This window comes from Gigantopelta aegis, chromosome 9, assembly GCF_016097555.1.
Source record: "Gigantopelta aegis isolate Gae_Host chromosome 9, Gae_host_genome, whole genome shotgun sequence".
Lineage (NCBI taxonomy): Eukaryota > Metazoa > Mollusca > Gastropoda > Neomphalida > Peltospiridae > Gigantopelta > Gigantopelta aegis.
In genome coordinates this window covers 16,334,503-16,356,586 of record NC_054707.1, presented here as the reverse complement: position 1 = coordinate 16,356,586, position 22,084 = coordinate 16,334,503, and the positions used below count along the sequence as shown (strand labels likewise).

Genomic DNA, 22,084 nt, shown 5'->3' with positions numbered 1-22,084 from the left:
AAATCCTAACAATAGGGGGCTTAAAAATCATTAAAAAGAATTCACTTGGCCTTGTTGATCTAGCACATGTGAGGTCATGTGCCACACACAGAATGTTCATTCATCTTCCTCCATTTTAAGTCAATTACTACGAATCAAGTGGACCCGATATCGGTAATTTTAAGGAATAAAGAAAAACGAGTTAGTAAAATTAATGGTTTAGGGCTTTGTAAAGTTTTGTATTTAAATACCTACTGTATATTGTTAATGGAAATGTTCACAAACTGTGAAGAAAAAACTCACAAATGAGTGCCAAGCAGATGACAATAAATTGAATGTTGATTGTGCGAACAGTGCACAAGAAAACAAACCGAACAGACTTGGAAGCCTAATGCAGTTAGGGACGTTGACAATACCATCTCAGGTAAAATAATCAACTGTCCCCCTCTCAATTGAAACTTGTGTTAGGGTTATGGCCTATCTTTTGTATTGATATACATTTAGGGAGGGTGTATAGGCCTACCAGGTGGTTATATATCTTTAGGGTTAGGGTCCCCTCTGTATATATGTTCTTTGCATATGACTTCATTCAGTCAGTAACTAATCTCATTCTTGCATTGGTTATTTAATTTTCCATTAATAATATTTTATGAAATTAAAAACAAAATTCATTCTAACTATTATTGTGTTAAAACAAAATATATGATTGTGTCACTGTAAAAACAAAACACTGCTTGGAAAATAATTATTTTCACTACAACTTCAAAGTTCAAATATTCAAACACATCTTATGATAGGCTGACCATTATTCAGGACTTCTAGATTATGGTAGCCCCACTCCCATGGCTAGTAATATTCAGTGTTGGACTAGTAAATAACTACTATTATTCCTATTAGTAAAATTGTATTTACTTAAAGTATGGCTAATGAATTTTTAAATGTGGCTTGTAAATGTTTTAAATCACTGATCCCATGGCTAGTGCATTTTTATTAAAATTCTAGAAGCCCTGTATTATTGTTTTATTCTGTGTGACATGGATATTAAAATACAATACTGCATAACCAGATATTTTTGTGGTCCAAGCTGTTTCAGGTTTCTTACTTTCAATGTTTGGCAACTCTAAAACGAGAGTGTTATATTTTCATGGTATAGCATATTGAATATTCTATTACATATATAATCAACATTAAAATTTTCACGTCGGCATCCATTTTCATGATATCACACTCAGTTGCAATTAAATACGGATATAATCAACATTAAAATTTTCACTTCGGCATCCATTTTCATGATATCACACTCAGTTGCAATTAAATACGGCATGCCAGTAATGTGACAATAATTCCTTATAATTTGAGGCATAATGAACAAATTCAAAAACAAATTTCCCATACCAGATTATGCTGTGATTCATATTTTCCCTTCTGGAATTAAATTATGGAATTCTGTAGACATCAGTACTAGACAATCCAAGTCATTATCAATTTTTTAAAAACAATTAAAAAATGAGGTGGAATGCCAAGGGAACTTTGGGGGAGGTTTGGAAGGGGATCGTAAAAAAAAGAAAGAAAATTATAACTTTCGCAAAATTTAGGGGGGGGGAGGGGCAGGCCCTAGGCCCCCCCTAGATCCGCCTCTGATTTGTGTGAGTTTTCTAAGTCGGATAATGTAATGTTAATCTGAGCTTGACATGTTTAACTCATACTCGTATACTGGCCTCGTTGGCGTTGTGGTTAGGCCATCGGTCTACAGGCTTTTAGGTACTGGGTTCGGATCCAAGTCGAGGCATTGGATTTTTAATCCAGATACCGACTCCAAACCCTTGATGTGTGATCTCTTTTTCATAAATTGTATTTCAGCAATAAAGAAGAAATCAAAAGGCTTGTCCTTCTTCAGGAGTAACAGTTCGAATAAGTTGCCGACAGATGTCAAAAGTCACGTGTGCCTGAGGGACCTTTATGGTGTTCGAGTTCACCGTCGCAGACGAGCTGATCAGAAACCCGGCGAGGGAACTTGTTTAGGTTTTGGTGTGTTTCTCAGTGAGAAAAAGGAACATTCGAACATACTGAAACCCAGAGTAATTTATTTTGAGCACCTGTCGGAGGAACTGTGCACGAGATGGGTAACAAAAATCAGAAGTTACTTGAATGGTGAGAATAAGGAATTATGGGGAAATAGTAATAAATGCTGTGTATACAGAACTTTAAAGTTTGTTTTGTTTAACGACACCACTAGCAATGGCGTAGGAAGGTGCCAAAAAGTGGGTGTGGGGGCCACACTTTTATATTTACACACTTTTATACTATTATAAAGCAAATATAAAGCAAAATATCTGAAAAGTGGGGGGGGGGGGGGGGGGGGGGGCACATGCCCTCCTTCCCTCCCGCTTCCTACATCAGTGACTAGAGCACATTGATTTATTAATCATCAGCTGTTGGATACATGTGAAACATTTGGCAATTTTGAGGAAACCCGTAACATTTTTCCACTAGTAGGAAGGGATTTTTTTATAGACACCATCCCACAGACAGGATAGCACATACCACATCCTTTGATATACCAGTCGAGAAATAACCCAATGGCGCACTGATGGGGATCGATCCCAAACCGACCACGCATCATGTAAGTGCTTTATACCACTGTGCTACGTCCCACCCGTAGATAAAGAGAGAGTACTAAAGTACGAATTGCTCTAATAAGTGAAAGCGAGTTGGATACATTTTTAAACAACAAGTTGTATTACTTGTAAGATACCGGCCTCGGTGGCGTCGTGGTTAGGCCATAGGTCTACAGGCTGGTAGGTACTGGGTTCGGATCCCAGTTGAGGCATGGGATTTTTAATCCAGATACCGACTCCAAACCCTGAGTGAGTGCTCCGCAAGGCTCAGTGGGTAGGTGTAAACCACTTGCACCGACCAGTGATCCATAACTGGTTCAACAAAGGCCATGGTTTGTGCTATCCTGCCTGTGGGAAGTGCAAATAAAAGATCCCTTGCTGCTAATCGGAAGAGTAGCCCATGTAGTGGCGACAGCAGGTTTCCTCTCAAAATCTGTGTGGTCCTTAACCATATGTCTGACGCCATATAACCGTAAATAAAATGTGTTGAGTGTGTCGTTAAATAAAACATTTCTTTCTTTCTTTACTTGTAAGATAAATGATATCTAGCGGACAGAAATGTAATATGTATTCTATTTGATACATATCCTTAAAAACCAGATTTAAAACAAATATAAAAATTGTTTCCAGCTTATACTTATTTACGGCATTTGCACTTATGCGTCACAAAGTAATCATGCAGTTTCTGGTTAACATATATGTCACAAAACTGTCAATATCTGTAGTGCCTTTTTGGTATGGCTATAGCAACTGGATCATCACCTCTGAGCAGCCAATCATGTGTCTTAAACTTGTTATCACATGTATGTGTGTTATTGGCATGTGTTGTAAAAAATAATAAATGATGTTCTCACCAACAGGTGTGTAAGAAATGTTTGCTTTTCCACACATGCACATCACTAACATTTCAAGCATTGGAAAAACAAACCCAATTGTAACAAATATGTCAGTAAATATTAACCTTTTGCTATAAGTGACACTGTTTGTACTGTATTCTCATATTCAACATCGTCAAGTGTTCTGTTAAATACAGATGTTTATGGATCCTACCAAAATTATGGTACACACATATAATGTTGCCATCTTGGAATATTAATTTATGGTCAGGTGATCATATTTGGGCATTCTGTTGTTTTTGGAAAACAATTTGTTTTTACATGACTAAGCTGATTAAAATACATGTTATTTTATGACTGTACTGATTCTAGTATGTTACCAAGGTGATATGTATAAAATACTGATCATTCAAATAAAGGCAATTTCAAGACATCATGGGGATTTGAATTTGAGATATATCTGAGTAACAATTTGTTATATTTGGTAGAGATTTTGATGATTTTAAGAAAATAGTATATTTTATCAAAGATAATAACTATATAATATACTGGTATGTATTTTATTTTCCTTTTTCTTTTAGCCATTCCAGGTCGCCCAAAGTCGGTGAAGCTTTTTCTTCAGTCACACGCAGGCGGCAAATGTGGTCGATACATCTATATGCATAAAATTCATCCAATTTTCCAGAATGCGGAAATTGATGTTGACATAACTGGTACTGTTTTTTTTCTTTCTTTCTTCTCAGTATGACATTTTATCTATATGGCTTTGTTATTTCGAAAATTGGTTACGCTCAGGGCCCAATTTCACAAAACATTGTAAGCCTAGTTTAGCACGTAAACGTAAATCTGTGATGAAACCACATTCTTCTTCTTATTAACATTACAACAAATATATAGTTTGAAGTACACATATTTCATTTTCTTAATTTTTCATAATGATATAATTTTCTGGTTGAAATAGATGCCAAACATGTGTCATGTGTAGGCTAAAATATGTAAATTTACAATGCTTTGATATCTGGTTTTAATTAACTGTGGTAATCCGTTTTAATGTGGGATGTTTTTGACTAAGAACTGAACTGTGTATTTGATCAGACCTTGCTTTTTAAGGTGCATGGGTGCAATCGCGCTCGTACAGTGCACATAATTTCAATTTGGCGAGTGGGAAAAACAGCACACGTTACACTCAACAAACGGCGCACGTAAAATAGATGGGTATATTTATTTCCACTGTTTACAAAAATCAACAGTTTTCATAGCTCATTTAGCTGACACGAAGGTCCTTTTATTAAACCAATAAAAATTAAAAACATGGCAGTAGCTTCCATGCAGTCGTTAAACTGGTATTTCTCTTTGTTGCACAAATCTAGGAAATACTGGCATAATAGACAATTTTGTAGACGTACCAGTCAATATCCAATCGGAGCTGCACTGTTTATTTTATTTATTTTGGAGAGTGATTTTTCACTCGCCTTAGCATATTGAGGTGTGCGATTTTCTACTCGCCTATAATTTTCAAAAACCAAGGACTGTTTGATCCAACACAATGGATGATAGCTGTCTTCCTCTGTCCATACTATTTGGATTAAAGCAAGGCTTTGTTTCAAAAGGATCTCATTAGAATATACTGATGAAAATAAGGGATAACACCAGTACTAAGAAGAAGGAATACAACCAGAATCCTTATTCATAGTGTCAGGAAGTTAACTGCGATATGGGCGGTTCATAGCCGAATGGTAAAGCATCCGCCTGATGCACGGTCAGTCTGGGATCGATCCCTGTCGGTGGACCCATTGGACTATTTCTTGTTCCAGCCATTGCACCACGATAGGTATATCAAAGGCCATGGTATGTACTATCACATCTATGGGATGGTGCATATAAAAGATCCCTTGCTACTAATGGAAAAATAGGCAGGACATAGCCGAGTGGTAAAGCATCAGTCTGGGATCGATCCCCATCGGTGGACCCATTGGGCTATTTCTTGTTCCAGCCAGTGCACCACGACTGGTAAATCAAAGGTCATGGTATATACTATCACGTCTATGAGATGGTGCATATAAAAAATCCCTTGCTACTAATGGAAAAATGTAACGGTTTTCCTCTTTAAGACTATGTCAAAAATTACCAACTCGTAATGTCGTTAAACAAAACAAACTTCTTTTTTTTAAAGCTGCATTATAAATATTCAATCCCACATTACTGACATTCAATCCTGCATTACATTTTTGTACTGCATGTATATACAGTTAAAGTTTGTTTTGTTTAATGACACCACTAGAGCATATTGATTTATTAATCATTAAATATTGGATGTTAAATACATGTATTTGGTAATTTCAACATATAATCTTAGAAAGCCACAGTTTTTCATTAGTAGCAAGGGATCTTTTATATGCTTCATCCCATAGACAGGATAGCACATACCACTGCCTTTGATATACCAGTTGTGTTGCACTATATACAGCCATTATGATGCTAATATAGTGACTGAACTCAGGTCTTCAATACCTTCTTATTATTTTATGTTCAAGCTTATATCTAATTAAGGTTCAAGCACACTGTCCTGGGCACACACCTCAGCTATCTGGGCTGTCTGTTCAGGACAGTGGGCAGAAATTGTCAGTTGTTTTGTGGAAGCTGTCAGTTATTACCTGAAATTATTTCGCCAAACTAAAATAAAATTTGCTAACTGCTTTCGAAATTCGCAGTTGGTGAATTTGGTGAGTACCTGGCCTGGTGCTTATAAAACTTTTAGAGTCTGGACTCGAGACTCTAATAGAGTCTGAGACACTAATGTCATAACAATGCCATACCCACTGTATGCGCGTGACATCATTAGAGATTGAGTCTGGACTCTATAAAAGTTTTATAAGCACGGACTCAGATTGATTTAAGCCTTTCCTCTCCATAACTAAATAACATGGTTATATTAAACTGAATGTTTTTTGTTTTCCAGAGATTCAACACAACGAACACATCAAGCAAGAGATGATTCATCTTAACTTAGACGACTTTGATTGGTACGTTTGTCCTCTTTGCATTTACATTTGTCATAGAAGTCTACAGAATTGTAGTTTTAGTAATCAGTGTCAGTAAAATATTTCATGGTTTGTGCTGTCCGTCGGTGGAAAAGTACACATAAAATATTCCAATATTTCTTTGAGAAATGAGATAACCTGTCTGTTTGTGGAGAAAACATGCTTGCTTTCTTTAGGGCTTACATTTTCTTCACAATGCAATGCAAAACAATATGGTTTTTCAATGTAGAGGCAAGGGACAGGATTTAGCTCAGTCGTTTGAGTGCTCGCTTGAGGTGCTTGCATTGCATGATTGAACCACCTCGGTGGATCCATTCAACTGATTTTCAGTTTTTTCTCGTTCCAACCAGTGCACCACAACTGGTCAAAGGCAGTGGTATATGCTTTCCTGTCTATGGGAAAGTGCATATAAAAGTTCTCTTGCTGCATTAGGAAAAATGTGTCAGGTTTCCTCTGATGACTGTGTCAGAATTACCAAATGTTTGACATCCAATAGCCGATGATTAATTATTCAGTGTGCTCTAGTGGTGTCGTTAAACAAAAATAAAAAACCCCTAAAAATTCTATGTATGAGCAATATGGAGAATGCAGAGCAAAGTACATTCTTTGAGGTTGCAGGGTTTCTGGAATTTTTATAAAATCCACTAGCCATGGGATCAGTGATTGATATATTTTTACTAGCCACAATTAAAAATTCACTAGCCCTACTTTACTTTAAGTTAATACAATTTTACTAAATAATAATAATAATAATCAGATATGTCACACTAACATTGGGGGTTGGGTGTAGGCAGAATATTCATATTTACAAAATAGACTTAACATTTGACTTTCTTTTTCACTAGCCGTCGGGCATGGCAACAGTAGTTATTTACTAGCCCAACATTGAATATCACTAGCCATGGGAGTGGGGCTACTATAATCTAGAAACCATGGGTTGGAGGATGAAATTTTGAAGTTTGGATAGTATAAAACACAATTTTATGACATCTGGAGTCCAAAATGTTCACTAAGTATTTTATATAACGGAATTAGATAGTAAAAATAAAAATAACCTGAACAAATTATGGAGGAGTGTGACGAAACCACGTTGTTTCATAAACCCGATTCAGGCCCCTCCTTCAATTGAGGTATAGAGTTCCGAATGTTCGGAAAACCCTATATGGGCCTCGTCTACAGACTGTGAGACAAAGGACTTCCAGAGAGAGGCCAAATATTCCAATCCTCTGTGTTTGTGTTCATGTATAAGTTTTTATATCGGCCTACCTACCGTTGTGTAGGAACAATATTTAAATATGTATTTAATATGTACATGTTCGGGCAGATTCCATATATTTTTCTTTATATTGTAACTACACATATTATTGTACCTATATTTAGTGAGATTACAAATACTGCACCTACGGGTGAGTTTTTGATAAGAATTTACCTACATTTTACATGTTTTTAACCTCTACTAAGTACGGGGAATGTTTTTAGTAAAATCTGTTATGACCAGTGGATGCGCCGTATCAGATACCTTTAGGGTCATGTTGCCCTGTGGTTGGAGATTGTGTTGTTTTCTTAAGAGACGATAATCCGATTAGTGAACAAACACTAATTAACTCAGTTACAGGCTGATAGCCGGTTTAGCCCCCAGCGGTGCAGCGGAGTCCGCGTTAGGGGTATAAAAAGGTTTGGCGGGACTTTTAAGGAGGGGAGCCCGACACCGACTGTTCCCACGATAGGGTACGGGCTACGTCTTGGTATTTCTTGGATGCCGGTCCTCAAGAGATATATTCTTGAGAGACCAAACCTCACCGCTGGACCTGGTAACTATGTTTCTGATCTGTCAGGTCGTTGATGTTTTATTTGTGTGATATTATTGTTTGTTTAGTAGACCTCGTATGTGAGGTCGGTAACCCTAACCTGTGGATTAATCTAACTGATAGATAAGCCTGATAAAGTAAGAATCAGAAGTTAATCCGATAAAGAGATCGACTAGTTGTTGTAATTAACAAGTGGGAGGCTAATATAAGAATAACCCTTGTATCCATTGTTAGATTTGTTTACTGTTAATTTAACAGGTTAATTAAGTCACACGTCAGTTATGGAATGCCGATAATTTGGCGTTCATTATAAGAATAGTACTAGTGTAATCTGTAGGTAGCCTAGAGAGGGCTGGGGATTCCTGGTAACGGGTAATTAACCCTGTCGGATTAAGACAGACTGTACCGTGAAATAATATATTGCTGTCATACTATATATAGGTATATATCAATAGGAAGGATTTGTATGGTATAATAATAATTGTTTCCCAAAATCACTGTTGTTGGAGTTATTTTTCATAGGACCATAAATAGTATAGCAGCCAACATTACGGCTGGGAGATAAAAGTATACAAGCGTGATGGTATGAGCCACCTAAGGTATTATATATATACTGTGGGACTAGACCACCGTGACAGGTAGGAGTAAAGATAAAAATGGGGCTCTCGCCTAGGATCTGAAACGGGACGGTATTTTGGTTAATGCAATAATGGGGGCTATAGAATTTTTTTTGTTGCAAATTATAGTGTCAATTAGTATTGTGGTATCCTCGTAAAATAAATAATTCAATATGAGTCAAAATTTGGTGGACAATCTTAGCGTTACGCAGATTAAACGTAGCAAGAGGGCGGATTTAGTAGAAATAGCCAAGGACAGAAATATTGACATAGAGCAGGCAAAAACGATTAGTAAAATGAGGGATATAATTATAGCAGAGAGCTTTGGTGTCGAAGAAGACACGGAAGGAGTAAGGGTGGAGCAAATAGATCCCATCCCCGAGGTAGAAGGGGTTACGCTTAGTGCTGAACAACAGGTAGCATTTAAGAAGTTGGAATGGGAAATGGAAATGAAAAGATGGGATAGAGAGAAGGATGAAAATGAGAGAGAGAGACAGTTTCAGATAGAAAAGATGAGAATGGAACATGAGTTTCGAATGAGAGAAGGAGAACCTAGAGGGGCTCCACGTGATCATGGTAGGAATGAGGTGGATAGTCAAGGTTTCAGGTTGTCCGAGGCATATAGGTTGGTACCTGTGTTTGAGGAAAACCATATGGATAAGTTTTTCCAGTTATTTGAAAGGATGGCACAGGAGTTATTGTGGCCTAAAGAGAAATGGTCGTTGCTAGCTCAGAGTAGGTTTAGAGGAAAAGCAAGTGAAGCGTATAGTGCATTAAGTAATGGAAGTGCTAGAGATTATGAGGTTTTAAAGGAGGCTGTCTTGAGAGCATACGAGTTAACTGGGGAGGCCTATCCACAAAAGTTCCGTCATTTAAAAAAGTTAGAATCTCAGACATATGCTGAATTTATTGCTGTGAAATCTAGATTGTCTGATCAGTGGATTAGATCACAAAAGAGTGGGGGTAGTTACGAAAAACTGAGAGAAATGGTTATTCTAGAAGACGTAAAAAATGGTTTGCCCATGAATGTAAGAATGCATTTAGAGGATAAACAAGTTGATACTTTGGAAGAGGTGGCGGCGTCTGCCGATAATTATTCTCTAATACACAAAGTTCAGTCGACGCATTCAAGTTTTAGTTATCATCAAAACAGTAGAAAACCCCAGTTTGGTAGTGCCAGTGTCAAACCGTCCGGCTTTCATTACGTCAGTTCTTTAGCTGGAAGTGGAAAACATAGGGTTCAGCAGCGCCCCTCAGTATTAGGACAGGTTGATCAGAGATCTCAGTTGTCGGCACAGGCAAAACCATTTCGACCGAGGTGTTCTTATTGCCACATGGATAATCATGTAATTGCTGACTGTTTTAAGCGGAGAAGGGATAACAGTAAGGTGGTAGCATTGGTTCAACAAGAAGAGAGGTGCAAACAATCGCGTTTGACAGGTCTGCCAGAGAGAAATATGTATGAAGCCTATATTTCCTCTGGTAAGATTTGTGACGTCAGACTGGACCACCCACCGACACCAGTGACCATTTATAGAGATACAGGGGCAGGTCAGAGTTTAATTGTTCAGGGAGAGTTGAATAAGGTTCCTCATTCTTACACCGGGAAAAGTGTAGTATTAACCGCAGTAGGAGGTCAATGTATGACTGTCCCTTTGCATGAGATATATTTAAGTTCCCAGTTTGTGACTGTAAAGGTAATTGTGGGAGTAGTACCACATCTACCATTTGCCAATGTTCACGTTTTACTTGGGAATGATTTGTCCGACAAATGTTGTCAGAAACGTTGTGACCAATTGAAGGTTCAAGAAGTACCCATTAGCGTAGTAGATAAGGACATAGGGGATATCAAGTATCCAGCTTGCACCATGACCCGATCAATGACCAGAAAGGCCAAAATAAGACCAGCTGACGATATTAACCTATCAGAGACGTTCCTGAGTCATGAGGCCGAGAGCGAGTTGGGGAAGCGTAACACCGGGGGGAAATTCCATACTCCGGGGTTACGCAACCCAGTGGTCTCTACATCAGCGCCCGAGAGGTGTGACATTCCTCCACAGCCATGGGATAAGGAAAGTCTAATGAAGGCACAGAGGCCGACCAGTCATTAAGAGTTGTTTGGGATAAAGTTGTGGATTATAAGGAAGTTAGAGATAGCAAAGAAAGTTTTTATGTGCACCAGGGGGTTTTGATGAAAAAGAGTTGTGAGAAAGTTATACCTGACTGTGAGGAAATGATTGAGAGGTATAGAGTAGTGGTACCTACCGAATATAGACGGGAATTACTGAGTTTAGCTCATGAAGGGACTTTTGCTGGACACTTGGGTAGAACTAAGACCTATAATAAACTTGTGTCCGATATCTTCTGGCCTGGGATGTATAGAGAGACGTGTGAGTTTTGTGACAGTTGTCATGTGTGCCAAGTTACGGGTAAGCCTAATCAGAAAATACAACCTATTCCCTTGGAGGCAGTCCCAATTGTCGGGGAGGCATTTTCAAAGGTACTGATAGACATAGTGGGGCCTTTACCTAGAACTAAAAACGGATATGTGTATTTGTTAACCATAATGTGTGTTACAACTAGGTTTCCCGAGGCTATTCCCTTGAAAAAAGTTACTGCACCCATTGTAGCAAAGGCTTTAATTAAGTATTTCACCATGACCGGGCTCCCAACTGAATTACAGTCAGATAGAGGAAGCAATTTCCAAAGTAAATTGTTCCACCAAGTTTTGGGTCTGTTAGAAGTACATCAAGTTCGATCGAGTGCTTATCACCCAGAAAGTCAGGGAGCACTAGAAAGATTTCATCAAAGTCTTAAAAGTATGCTTAAATGTCATTGTATGGATAACGGGACCGATTGGGAGGAATCTTTGCCCTATGTGTTGTTTGCCACACGAGATGCCAAGCAAGAATCCTTGGGTTTTTCCCCCTTTGAGTTGGTGTTTGGACACACCCCGAGGGGACCCCTCAAACTGATAAAACAAAAATGGTTGACAGAAACTAGGCCAGAAAATTTGCTAAGCTATGTAGCTAGAATTAAGGACCAACTGTGGCGAGCCACTGAACTGGCTAAAAAACACCTAACCAATGCTCAAATTAACATAAAAAGGCAGTTTGACAAACGGGCTAAGGAAAGAGAATTTGAACCTGGGGATAAAGTGCTGTTGTACTTACCTATTCTAAGAGGGTCATTACAAAGTAGATATTTCGGACCGTATGTTGTCAATAGACGAGTTAGTACCACAGGTTATGTTATCGACACCCCAGACAGAGAACGAAAGACACGATTCTGTCACATTAATTTACTGAAAACGTATCGTGACAGACTGCCGATCAAACAAGTGTTGTCCATCCTGAGTGAGGTCGATGAAAGGAAACCAGACGCACTTGAAACAGTAGATGTAAAACTGTCAAACAGTGAGGTACTGGCCAACTTGGACAACGCGCTAGATCATTTAGAGCCAGCCCACAAACCAGAACTGTCACAGCTGATTAAAGAATTCAGCTGTCTGTTTCCAGATTCTCCCAGTGTGACAAATGTGGTAATTCAAGATGTGATTGTGGACAAAAACGTTATACCGATTAAACAACATGCATACTGCATAAACCCACAGAAACGGGCCTTCTTGAAAAAAGAGATGGACTACATGTTAACTCATGGTATCGTAGAACCATCGAACAGTCCCTGGGCGTCACCAGTCCTTCTAATTCCTAAAGGTGATAATTCATTCTGTTTATGTGCTGACCTACGAAGGGTTAACCAAGTGATACGGGGCGATTCATTCCCCCTCCTGCGGCTCGAGGACTGTATTGACAGGGTGGGCCATGCCAAATTCATTTCGAAGATGGATCTCCTAAAAGGCTATTACGCCATTCCGCTGACCGAACGAGCTAAACAAGTACTCGCTATCGTTACGCCTGAAGGGTTGTACCAGTTCCGTGTCATGCCATTTGGGCTGAAAACCGCCCCCGCCGCATTTTAAAGAATGATGAACTGTGTATTGGCAAACATGGAGAACGTTAGTGTATACATTGATGATGTAGTCTTGGCGACGGACACCTGGGAGGAACACCTGAGGGATCTGAGAGAAATATTCATGCGATTTCAGAAAGCCAACCTAACTATCAATCTCAGTAAATGTGAATTCAGCAAAGCCTCGGTAACATTTCTCGGTCATACAGTGGGTCACGGATGGGTGGTGCCACTGCATGCTAAAACCCAGTGTATTAACAGTTATCCAGCGCCAACCAACCGACGCGAAGTACGCCGTTTCCTAGGGATGGCGGGGTACTACAGAAGATTCTGCAACAATTTTGCGCACGTCTCGGCCCCGATTACCTCACTTCTAAAGAAAGAGGTGAAGTTCAAATGGACCGACAGTTGTGAAACCGCTTTCGGACTTCTTAAACAAATGTTTGTGTCAAACCCCGTGATGGCAGCGCCAGACTATCAGCGTCCTTTTAAGCTAGCTGTCGATGCCAGCGACGTTGGGGCCGGAGCCATTATGTTTCAAGAAGATCAGAAGGGACTCGATCACCCCGTGAGTTTCTTTTCAAAAAAATTTGACGGTCACCAATGTAACTATTCAACAGTTGAAAAAGAAGCCCTCGCCATGATTTTGGCACTCAAGCACTTTGACATTTATTTGAAAACTGCGTTACATCCTGTGGTGGTATTTACAGACAACAACCCTCTAACGTTCATACACCGAATGAAGGCGACCAATCAAAGAATTTTGAGATGGAGCCTCATGTTACAGGACTACCCAATTACGATCCAGCACTGGCCAGCAGCCAGTAATGTATTGGCCGACGCCTTATCAAGGGCGTAAAGATTTCCTGTCGTCTTGAGTGGACAGCGGTCAGCTGTGTTGTTTTGTTTTTCTTACCAGAGACATAAACACTAAGAGTGATTACTGGTAATCACCTTCTGTTGCTATTATGTATATGTATGCCCATAGGTGTCTGTTAACGCACTTGGATTGGTGTTTATTAATTATCTGTAAATGTATGAAGAAACGATAACTACGAATATTTCCGTACTGACTGTAGGGTAAATATTCTTTGTTGGGTGGGGGTGTGTGACGAAACCACGTTGTTTCATAAACCCGATTCAGGCCCCTCCTTCAATTGAGGTATAGAGTTCCGAATGTTCGGAAAACCCTATATGGGCCTCGTCTACAGACTGTGAGACAAAGGACTTCCAGAGAGAGGCCAAATATTCCAATCCTCTGTGTTTGTGTTCATGTATAAGTTTTTATATCGGCCTACCTACCGTTGTGTAGGAACAATATTTATATATGTATTTAATATGTACATGTTCGGGCAGATTCCATATATTTTTCTTTATATTGTAACTACACATATTATTGTACCTATACTTAGTGAGATTACAAATACTGCACCTACGGGTGAGTTTTTGATAAGAATTTACCTACATTTTACATGTTTTTAACCTCTACTAAGTACGGGGAATGTTTTTAGTAAAATCTGTTATGACCAGTGGATGCGCCGTATCAGATACCTTTAGGATCATGTTGCCCTGTGGTTTGAGATTGTGTTGTTTTCTTAAGAGACGATAATCCGATTAGTGAACAAACACTAATTAACTCAGTTACAGGCTGATAGCCGGTTTAGCCCCCAGCGGTGCAGCGGAGTCCGCGTTAGGGGTATAAAAAGGTTTGGCGGGACTTTTAAGGAGGGGAGCCCGACACCGACTGTTCCCACGATAGGGTACGGGCTACGTCTTGGTATTTCTTGGATGCCGGTCCTCAAGAGATATATTCTTGAGAGACCAAACCTCACCGCTGGACCTGGTAACTATGTTTCTGATCTGTCAGGTCGTTGATGTTTTATTTGTGTGATATTATTGTTTGTTTAGTAGACCTCGTATGTGAGGTCGGTAACCCTAACCTGTGGATTAATCTAACTGATAGATAAGCCGGATAAAGTAAGAATCAGAAGTTAATCCGATAAAGAGATCGACTAGTTGTTGTAATTAACAAGTGGGAGGCTAATATAAGAATAACCCTTGTATCCATGGTTAGATTTGTTTACTGTTAATTTAACAGGTTAATTACGTCACACGTCAGTTATGGAATGCCGATAATTTGGCGTTCATTATAAGAATAGTACTAGTGTAATCTGTAGGTAGCCTAGAGAGGGCTGGGGATTCCTGGTAACGGGTAATTAACCCTGTCGGATTAAGACAGACTGTACCGTGAAATAATAATATTGCTGTCATACTATATATAGGTATATATCAATAGGAAGGATTTGTATGGTGTAATAATAATTGTTTCCCAAAATCACTGTTGTTGGAGTTATTTTTCATAGGACCATAAATAGTATAGCAGCCAACATTACGGCTGGGAGATAAAAGTATACAAGCGTGATGGTTATGGTCACGTGATCGACTATAGTCCATGACCTAGAGGTATTAGCCACCTAAGGTATATATATACTGTGGGACTAGACCACCGTGACAGGTAGGAGTAAAGATAAAAATGGGGCTCTCGCCTAGGATCTGAAACGGGACGGTATTTTGGTTAATGCAATAATGGGGGCTATAGAATTTTTTTTGTTGCAAATTATAGTGTCAATTAGTATTGTGGTATCCTCGTAAAATAAATAATTCAATATGAGTCAAAATTTGGTGGACAATCTTAGCGTTACGCAGATTAAACGTAGCAAGAGGGCGGATTTAGTAGAAATAGCCAAGGACAGAAATATTGACATAGAGCAGGCAAAAACGATTAGTAAAATGAGGGATATAATTATAGCAGAGAGCTTTGGTGTCGAAGAAGACACGGAAGGAGTAAGGGTGGAGCAAATAGATCCCATCCCCGAGGTAGAAGGGGTTACGCTTAGTGCTGAACAACAGGTAGCATTTAAGAAGTTGGAATGGGAAATGGAAATGAAAAGATGGGATAGAGAGAAGGATGAAAATGAGAGAGAGAGACAGTTTCAGATAGAAAAGATGAGAATGGAACATGAGTTTCGAATGAGAGAAGGAGAACCTAGAGGGGCTCCACGTGATCATGGTAGGAATGAGGTGGATAGTCAAGGTTTCAGGTTGTCCGAGGCATATAGGTTGGTACCTGTGTTTGAGGAAAACCATATGGATAAGTTTTTCCAGTTATTTGAAAGGATGGCACAGGAGTTATTGTGGCCTAAAGAGAAATGGTCGTTGCTAGCTCAGAGTAGGTTTAGAGGAAAAGCAAGTGAAGCGTATAGTGCATTAAGTGATGGAAGTGCTAGAGATTATGAGGTTTTAAAGGAGGCTGTCTTGAGAGCATACGAGTTAACTGGGGAGGCCTATCGACAAAAGTTCCGTCATTTAAAAAAGTTAGAATCTCAGACATATGCTGAATTTATTGCTGTGAAATCTAGATTGTTTGATCAGTGGATTAGATCACAAAAGAGTGGGGGTAGTTACGAAAAACTGAGAGAAATGGTTATTCTAGAAGACGTAAAAAATGGTTTGCCCATGAATGTAAGAATGCATTTAGAGGATAAACAAGTTGATACTTTGGAAGAGGTGGCGGCGTCTGCCGATAATTATTCTCTAATACACAAAGTTCAGTCGACGCATTCAAGTTTTAGTTATCATCAAAACAGTAGAAAACCCCAGTTTGGTAGTGCCAGTGTCAAACCGTCCGGCTTTCATTACGTCAGTTCTTTAGCTGGAAGTGGAAAACATAGGGTTCAGCAGCGCCCCTCAGTATTAGGACAGGTTGATCAGAGATCTCAGTTGTCGGCACAGGCAAAACCATTTCGACCATTTATTGCCACATGGATAATCATGTAATTGCTGACTGTTTTAAGCGGAGAAGGGATAACAGTAAGGTGGTAGCATTGGTTCAACAAGAAGAGAGGTGCAAACAATCGCGTTTGACAGGTCTGCCAGAGAGAAATATGTATGAAGCCTATATTTCCTCTGGTAAGATTTGTGACGTCAGACTGGACCACCCACCGACACCAGTGACCATTTATAGAGATACAGGGGCAGGTCAGAGTTTAATTGTTCAGGGAGAGTTGAATAAGGTTCCTCATTCTTACACCTGGAAGAGTGTAGTATTAACCGCAGTAGGAGGTCAATGTATGACTGTCCCTTTGCATGAGATATATTTAAGTTCCCAGTTTGTGACTGTAAAGGTAATTGTGGGAGTAGTACCACATCTACCATTTGCCAATGTTCACGTTTTACTTGGGAATGATTTGTCCGACAATTGTTGTCAGAAACGTTGTGACCAATTGGAGGTTCAAGAAGTACCCATTAGCGTAGTAGATAAGGACATAGGGGATATCAAGTATCCAGCTTGCGCCACGACCCGATCAATGACCAGAAAGGCCAAAATAAGACCAGCTGACGATATTAACCTATCAGAGACGTTCCTGAGTCATGAGGCCGAGAGCGAGTTGGGGAAGCGTAACACCGGGGGGAAATTCCATACTCCGGGGTTACGCAACCCAGTGGTCTCTACATCAGCGCCCGAGAGGTGTGACATTCCTCCACAGCCATGGGATAAGGAAAGTCTAATGAAGGCACAGAGGGCCGACCAGTCATTAAGAGTTGTTTGGGATAAAGTTGTGGATTATAAGGAAGTTAGAGATAGCAAAGAAAGTTTTTATGTGCACCAGGGGGTTTTGATGAAAAAGAGTTGTGAGAAAGTTATACCTGACTGTGAGGAAATGATTGAGAGGTATAGAGTAGTGGTACCTACCGAATATAGACGGGAATTACTGAGTTTAGCTCATGAAGGGACTTTTGCTAGACACTTGGGTAGAACTAAGACCTATAATAAACTTGTGTCAGATTCCTTCTGGCCTGGGATGTATAGAGAGACGTGTGAGTTTTGTGACAGTTGTCATGTGTGCCAAGTTACGGGTAAGCCTAATCAGAAAATACAACCTATTCCCTTGGAGGCAGTCCCAATTGTCGGAGAGGCATTTTCAAAGGTACTGATAGACATAGTGGGGCCTTTACCTAGAACTAAAAACGGATATGTGTATTTGTTAACCATAATGTGTGTTACAACTAGGTTTCCCGAGGCTATTCCCTTGAAAAAAGTTACTGCACCCATTGTAGCAAAGGCTTTAATTAAGTATTTCACCATGACCGGGCTCCCAACTGAATTACAGTCAGATAGAGGAAGCAATTTCCAAAGTAAATTGTTCCACCAAGTTTTGGGTCTGTTAGAAGTACATCAAGTTCGATCGAGTGCTTATCACCCAGAAAGTCAGGGAGCACTAGAAAGATTTCATCAAAGTCTTAAAAGTATGCTTAAATGTCATTGTATGGATAACGGGACCGATTGGGAGGAATCTTTGCCCTATGTGTTGTTTGCCGCACGAGATGCCAAGCAAGAATCCTTGGGTTTTTCCCCCTTTGAGTTGGTGTTTGGACACACCCCGAGGGGACCCCTCAAACTGATAAAACAAAAATGGTTGACAGAAACTAGGCCAGAAAATTTGCTAAGCTATGTAGCTAGAATTAAGGACCAACTGTGGCGAGCCACTGAACTGGCTAAAAAACACCTAACCAATGCTCAGATTAACATAAAAAGGCAGTTTGACAAACGGGCTAAGGAAAGAGAATTTGAACCTGGGGATAAAGTGCTGTTGTACTTACCTATTCTAAGAGGGTCATTACAAAGTAGATATTTCGGACCGTATGTTGTCAATAGACGAGTTAGTACCACAGGTTACGTTATCGACACCCCAGACAGAGAACGAAAGACACGATTCTGTCACATTAATTTACTGAAAACGTATCGTGACAGACTGCCGATCAAACAAGTGTTGTCCATCCTGAGTGAGGTCGATGAAAGGAAACCAGACGCACTTGAAACAGTAGATGTAAAACTGTCAAACAGTGAGGTACTGGCCAACTTGGACAACGCGCTAGATCATTTAGAGCCAGCCCACAAACCAGAACTGTCACAGCTGATTAAAGAATTCAGCTGTCTGTTTCCAGATTCTCCCAGTGTGACAAATGTGGTAATTCAAGATGTGATTGTGGACAAAAACGTTATACCGATTAAACAACATGCATACTGCATAAACCCACAGAAACGGGCCTTCTTGAAAAAAGAGATGGCGTCACCAGTCCTTCTAATTCCTAAAGGTGATAATTCATTCCGTTTATGTGCTGACCTACGAAGGGTTAACCAAGTGATACGGGGCGATTCATTCCCCCTCCTGCGGCTCGAGGACTGTATTGACAGGGTGGGCCATGCCAAATTCATTTCGAAGATGGATCTCCTAAAAGGCTATTACGCCATTCCGCTGACCGAACGAGCTAAACAAGTACTCGCTATCGTTACGCCTGAAGGGTTGTACCAGTTCCGTGTCATGCCATTTGGGCTGAAAACCGCCCCCGCCGCATTTTAAAGAATGATGAACTGTGTATTGGCAAACATGGAGAACGTCAGTGTATACATTGATGATGTAGTCTTGGCGACGGACACCTGGGAGGAACACCTGAGGGACCTGAGAGAAATATTCATGCGATTTCAGAAAGCCAACCTAACTATCAATCTCAGTAAATGTGAATTCAGCAAAGCCTCGGTAACATTTCTCGGTCATTCAGTGGGTCACGGATGGGTGGCGCCACTGCATGCTAAAACCCAGTGTATTAACAGTTATCCAGCGCCAACCAACCGACGCGAAGTACGCCGTTTCCTAGGGATGGCGGGGTACTACAGAAGATTCTGCAACAATTTTGCGCACGTCTCGGCCCCGATTACCTCACTTCTAAAGAAAGAGGTGAAGTTCAAATGGACCGACAGTTGTGAAACCGCTTTCGGACTTCTTAAACAAATGCTTGTGTCAAACCCCGTGATGGCAGCGCCAGACTATCAGCGTCCTTTTAAGCTAGCTGTCGATGCCAGCGACGTTGGGGCCGGAGCCATTATGTTTCAAGAAGATCAGAAGGGACTCGATCACCCCATGAGTTTCTTTTCAAAAAAATTTGACGGTCACCAATGTAACTATTCAACAGTTGAAAAAGAAGCCCTCGCCATGATTTTGGCACTCAAGCACTTTGACATTTATTTGAAAACTGCGCTACATCCTGTGGTGGTATTTACAGACAACAACCCTCTAACGTTCATACACTGAATGAAGGCGACCAATCAAAGAATTTTGAGATGGAGCCTCATGTTACAGAACTACCCAATTACGATCCAGCACTGGCCAGCAGCCAGTAATGTATTGGCCGACGCCTTATCAAGGGCATAAAGATTTCCCGTCATCTTGAGTGGACAGCGGTCAGCTGTGTTGTTTTGTTTTTCTTACCAGAGACATAAACACTAAGAGTGATTACTGGTAATCACCTTCTGTTGCTATTGTGTATATGTATGCCCATAGGTGTCTGTTAACGCACTTGGATTGGTGTTTATTAATTATCTGTAAATGTATGAAGAAACGATAACTACGAATATTTCCGTACTGACTGTAGGGTAAATATTCTTTTTTTGGGTGGGGGTGTGTGACGAAACCACGTTGTTTCATAAACCCGATTCAGGCCCCTCCTTCAATTGAGGTATAGAGTTCCGAATGTTCGGAAAACCCTATATGGGCCTCGTCTACAGACTGTGAGACAAAGGACTTCCAGAGAGAGGCCAAATATTCCAATCCTCTGTGTTTGTGTTCATGTATAAGTTTTTATATCGGCCTACCTACCGTTGTGTAGGAACAATATTTATATATGTATTTAATATGTACATGTTCGGGCAGATTCCATATATTTTTCTTTATATTGTAACTACACATATTATTGTACCTATACTTAGTGAGATTACAAATACTGCACCTACGGGTGAGTTTTTGATAAGAATTTACCTACATTTTACATGTTTTTAACCTCTACTAAGTACGGGGAATGTTTTTAGTAAAATCTGTTATGACCAGTGGATGCGCCGTATCAGATACCTTTAGGATCATGTTGCCCTGTGGTTGGAGATTGTGTTGTTTTCTTAAGAGACGATAATCCGATTAGTGAACAAACACTAATTAACTCAGTTACAGGCTGATAGCCGGTTTAGCCCCCAGCGGTGCAGCGGAGTCCGCGTTAGGGGTATAAAAAGGTTTGGCGGGACTTTTAAGGAGGGGAGCCCGACACCGACTGTTCCCACGATAGGGTACGGGCTACGTCTTGGTATTTCTTGGATGCCGGTCCTCAAGAGATATATTCTTGAGAGACCAAACCTCACCGCTGGACCTGGTAACTATGTTTCTGATCTGTCAGGTCGTTGATGTTTTATTTGTGTGATATTATTGTTTGTTTAGTAGACCTCGTATGTGAGGTCGGTAACCCTAACCTGTGGATTAATCTAACTGATAGATAAGCCTGATAAAGTAAGAATCAGAAGTTAATCTGATAAAGAGATCGACTAGTTGTTGTAATTAACAAGTGGGAGGCTAATATAAGAATAACCCTTGTATCCATTGTTAGATTTGTTTACTGTTAATTTAACAGGTTAATTAAGTCACACGTCAGTTATGGAATGCCGATAATTTGGCGTTCATTATAAGAATAGTACTAGTGTAATCTGTAGGTAGCCTAGAGAGGGCTGGGGATTCCTGGTAACGGGTAATTAACCCTGTCGGATTAAGACAGACTGTACCGTGAAATAATATATTGCTGTCATACTATATATAGGTATATATCAATAGGAAGGATTTGTATGGTATAATAATAATTGTTTCCCAAAATCACTGTTGTTGGAGTTATTTTTCATAGGACCATAAATAGTATAGCAGCCAACATTACGGCTGGGAGATAAAAGTATACAAGCGTGATGGTTAATTGTTGTCACGTGATCGACTATAGTCCATGACCCCTAGAGGTACGAGCCACCTAAGGTATTATATATACTGTGGGACTAGATCACCATGACAAGGAGCAATAGCCCTGGCTACAGATTTCGAATGATATCATAAAACTGTTGTAGGCTATGATGTTACTATGACGGTTTGTATGATATCGTAGCGCTAAGATAGATTCGAAAATATGAGCCCAGCTTTTACAATACATCATCCCCTATGCTGGGTAGGCAGCTGACATGTGTATCCATGACAACAACATTCTTGAACCACCATTGTATATTAATAGGAAAATAAATTTTATCACAATGCTTGTAACATATATAGACAATAACTTATGAGTTACGAGGAATTA

The 22,084-nt window shown here is 39.9% G+C and overlaps 1 protein-coding gene across 1 annotated transcript in view; it reads left to right on the top strand.

Annotated features, from left to right (window-relative positions):
• LOC121381962 (ceramide kinase-like protein) overlaps positions 1–22,084 on the top strand; it is a 42,439-nt gene that overhangs the window by 3,545 nt on the left and 16,810 nt on the right. Inside the window, exons 2-4 of the mRNA XM_041511397.1 lie at positions 1,840–2,130; positions 4,015–4,146; positions 6,393–6,456. Of these exons, the coding sequence (XP_041367331.1) occupies positions 1,840–2,130; positions 4,015–4,146; positions 6,393–6,456 (487 nt within the window). The remainder of the gene's footprint in view (positions 1–1,839; positions 2,131–4,014; positions 4,147–6,392; positions 6,457–22,084) is intronic.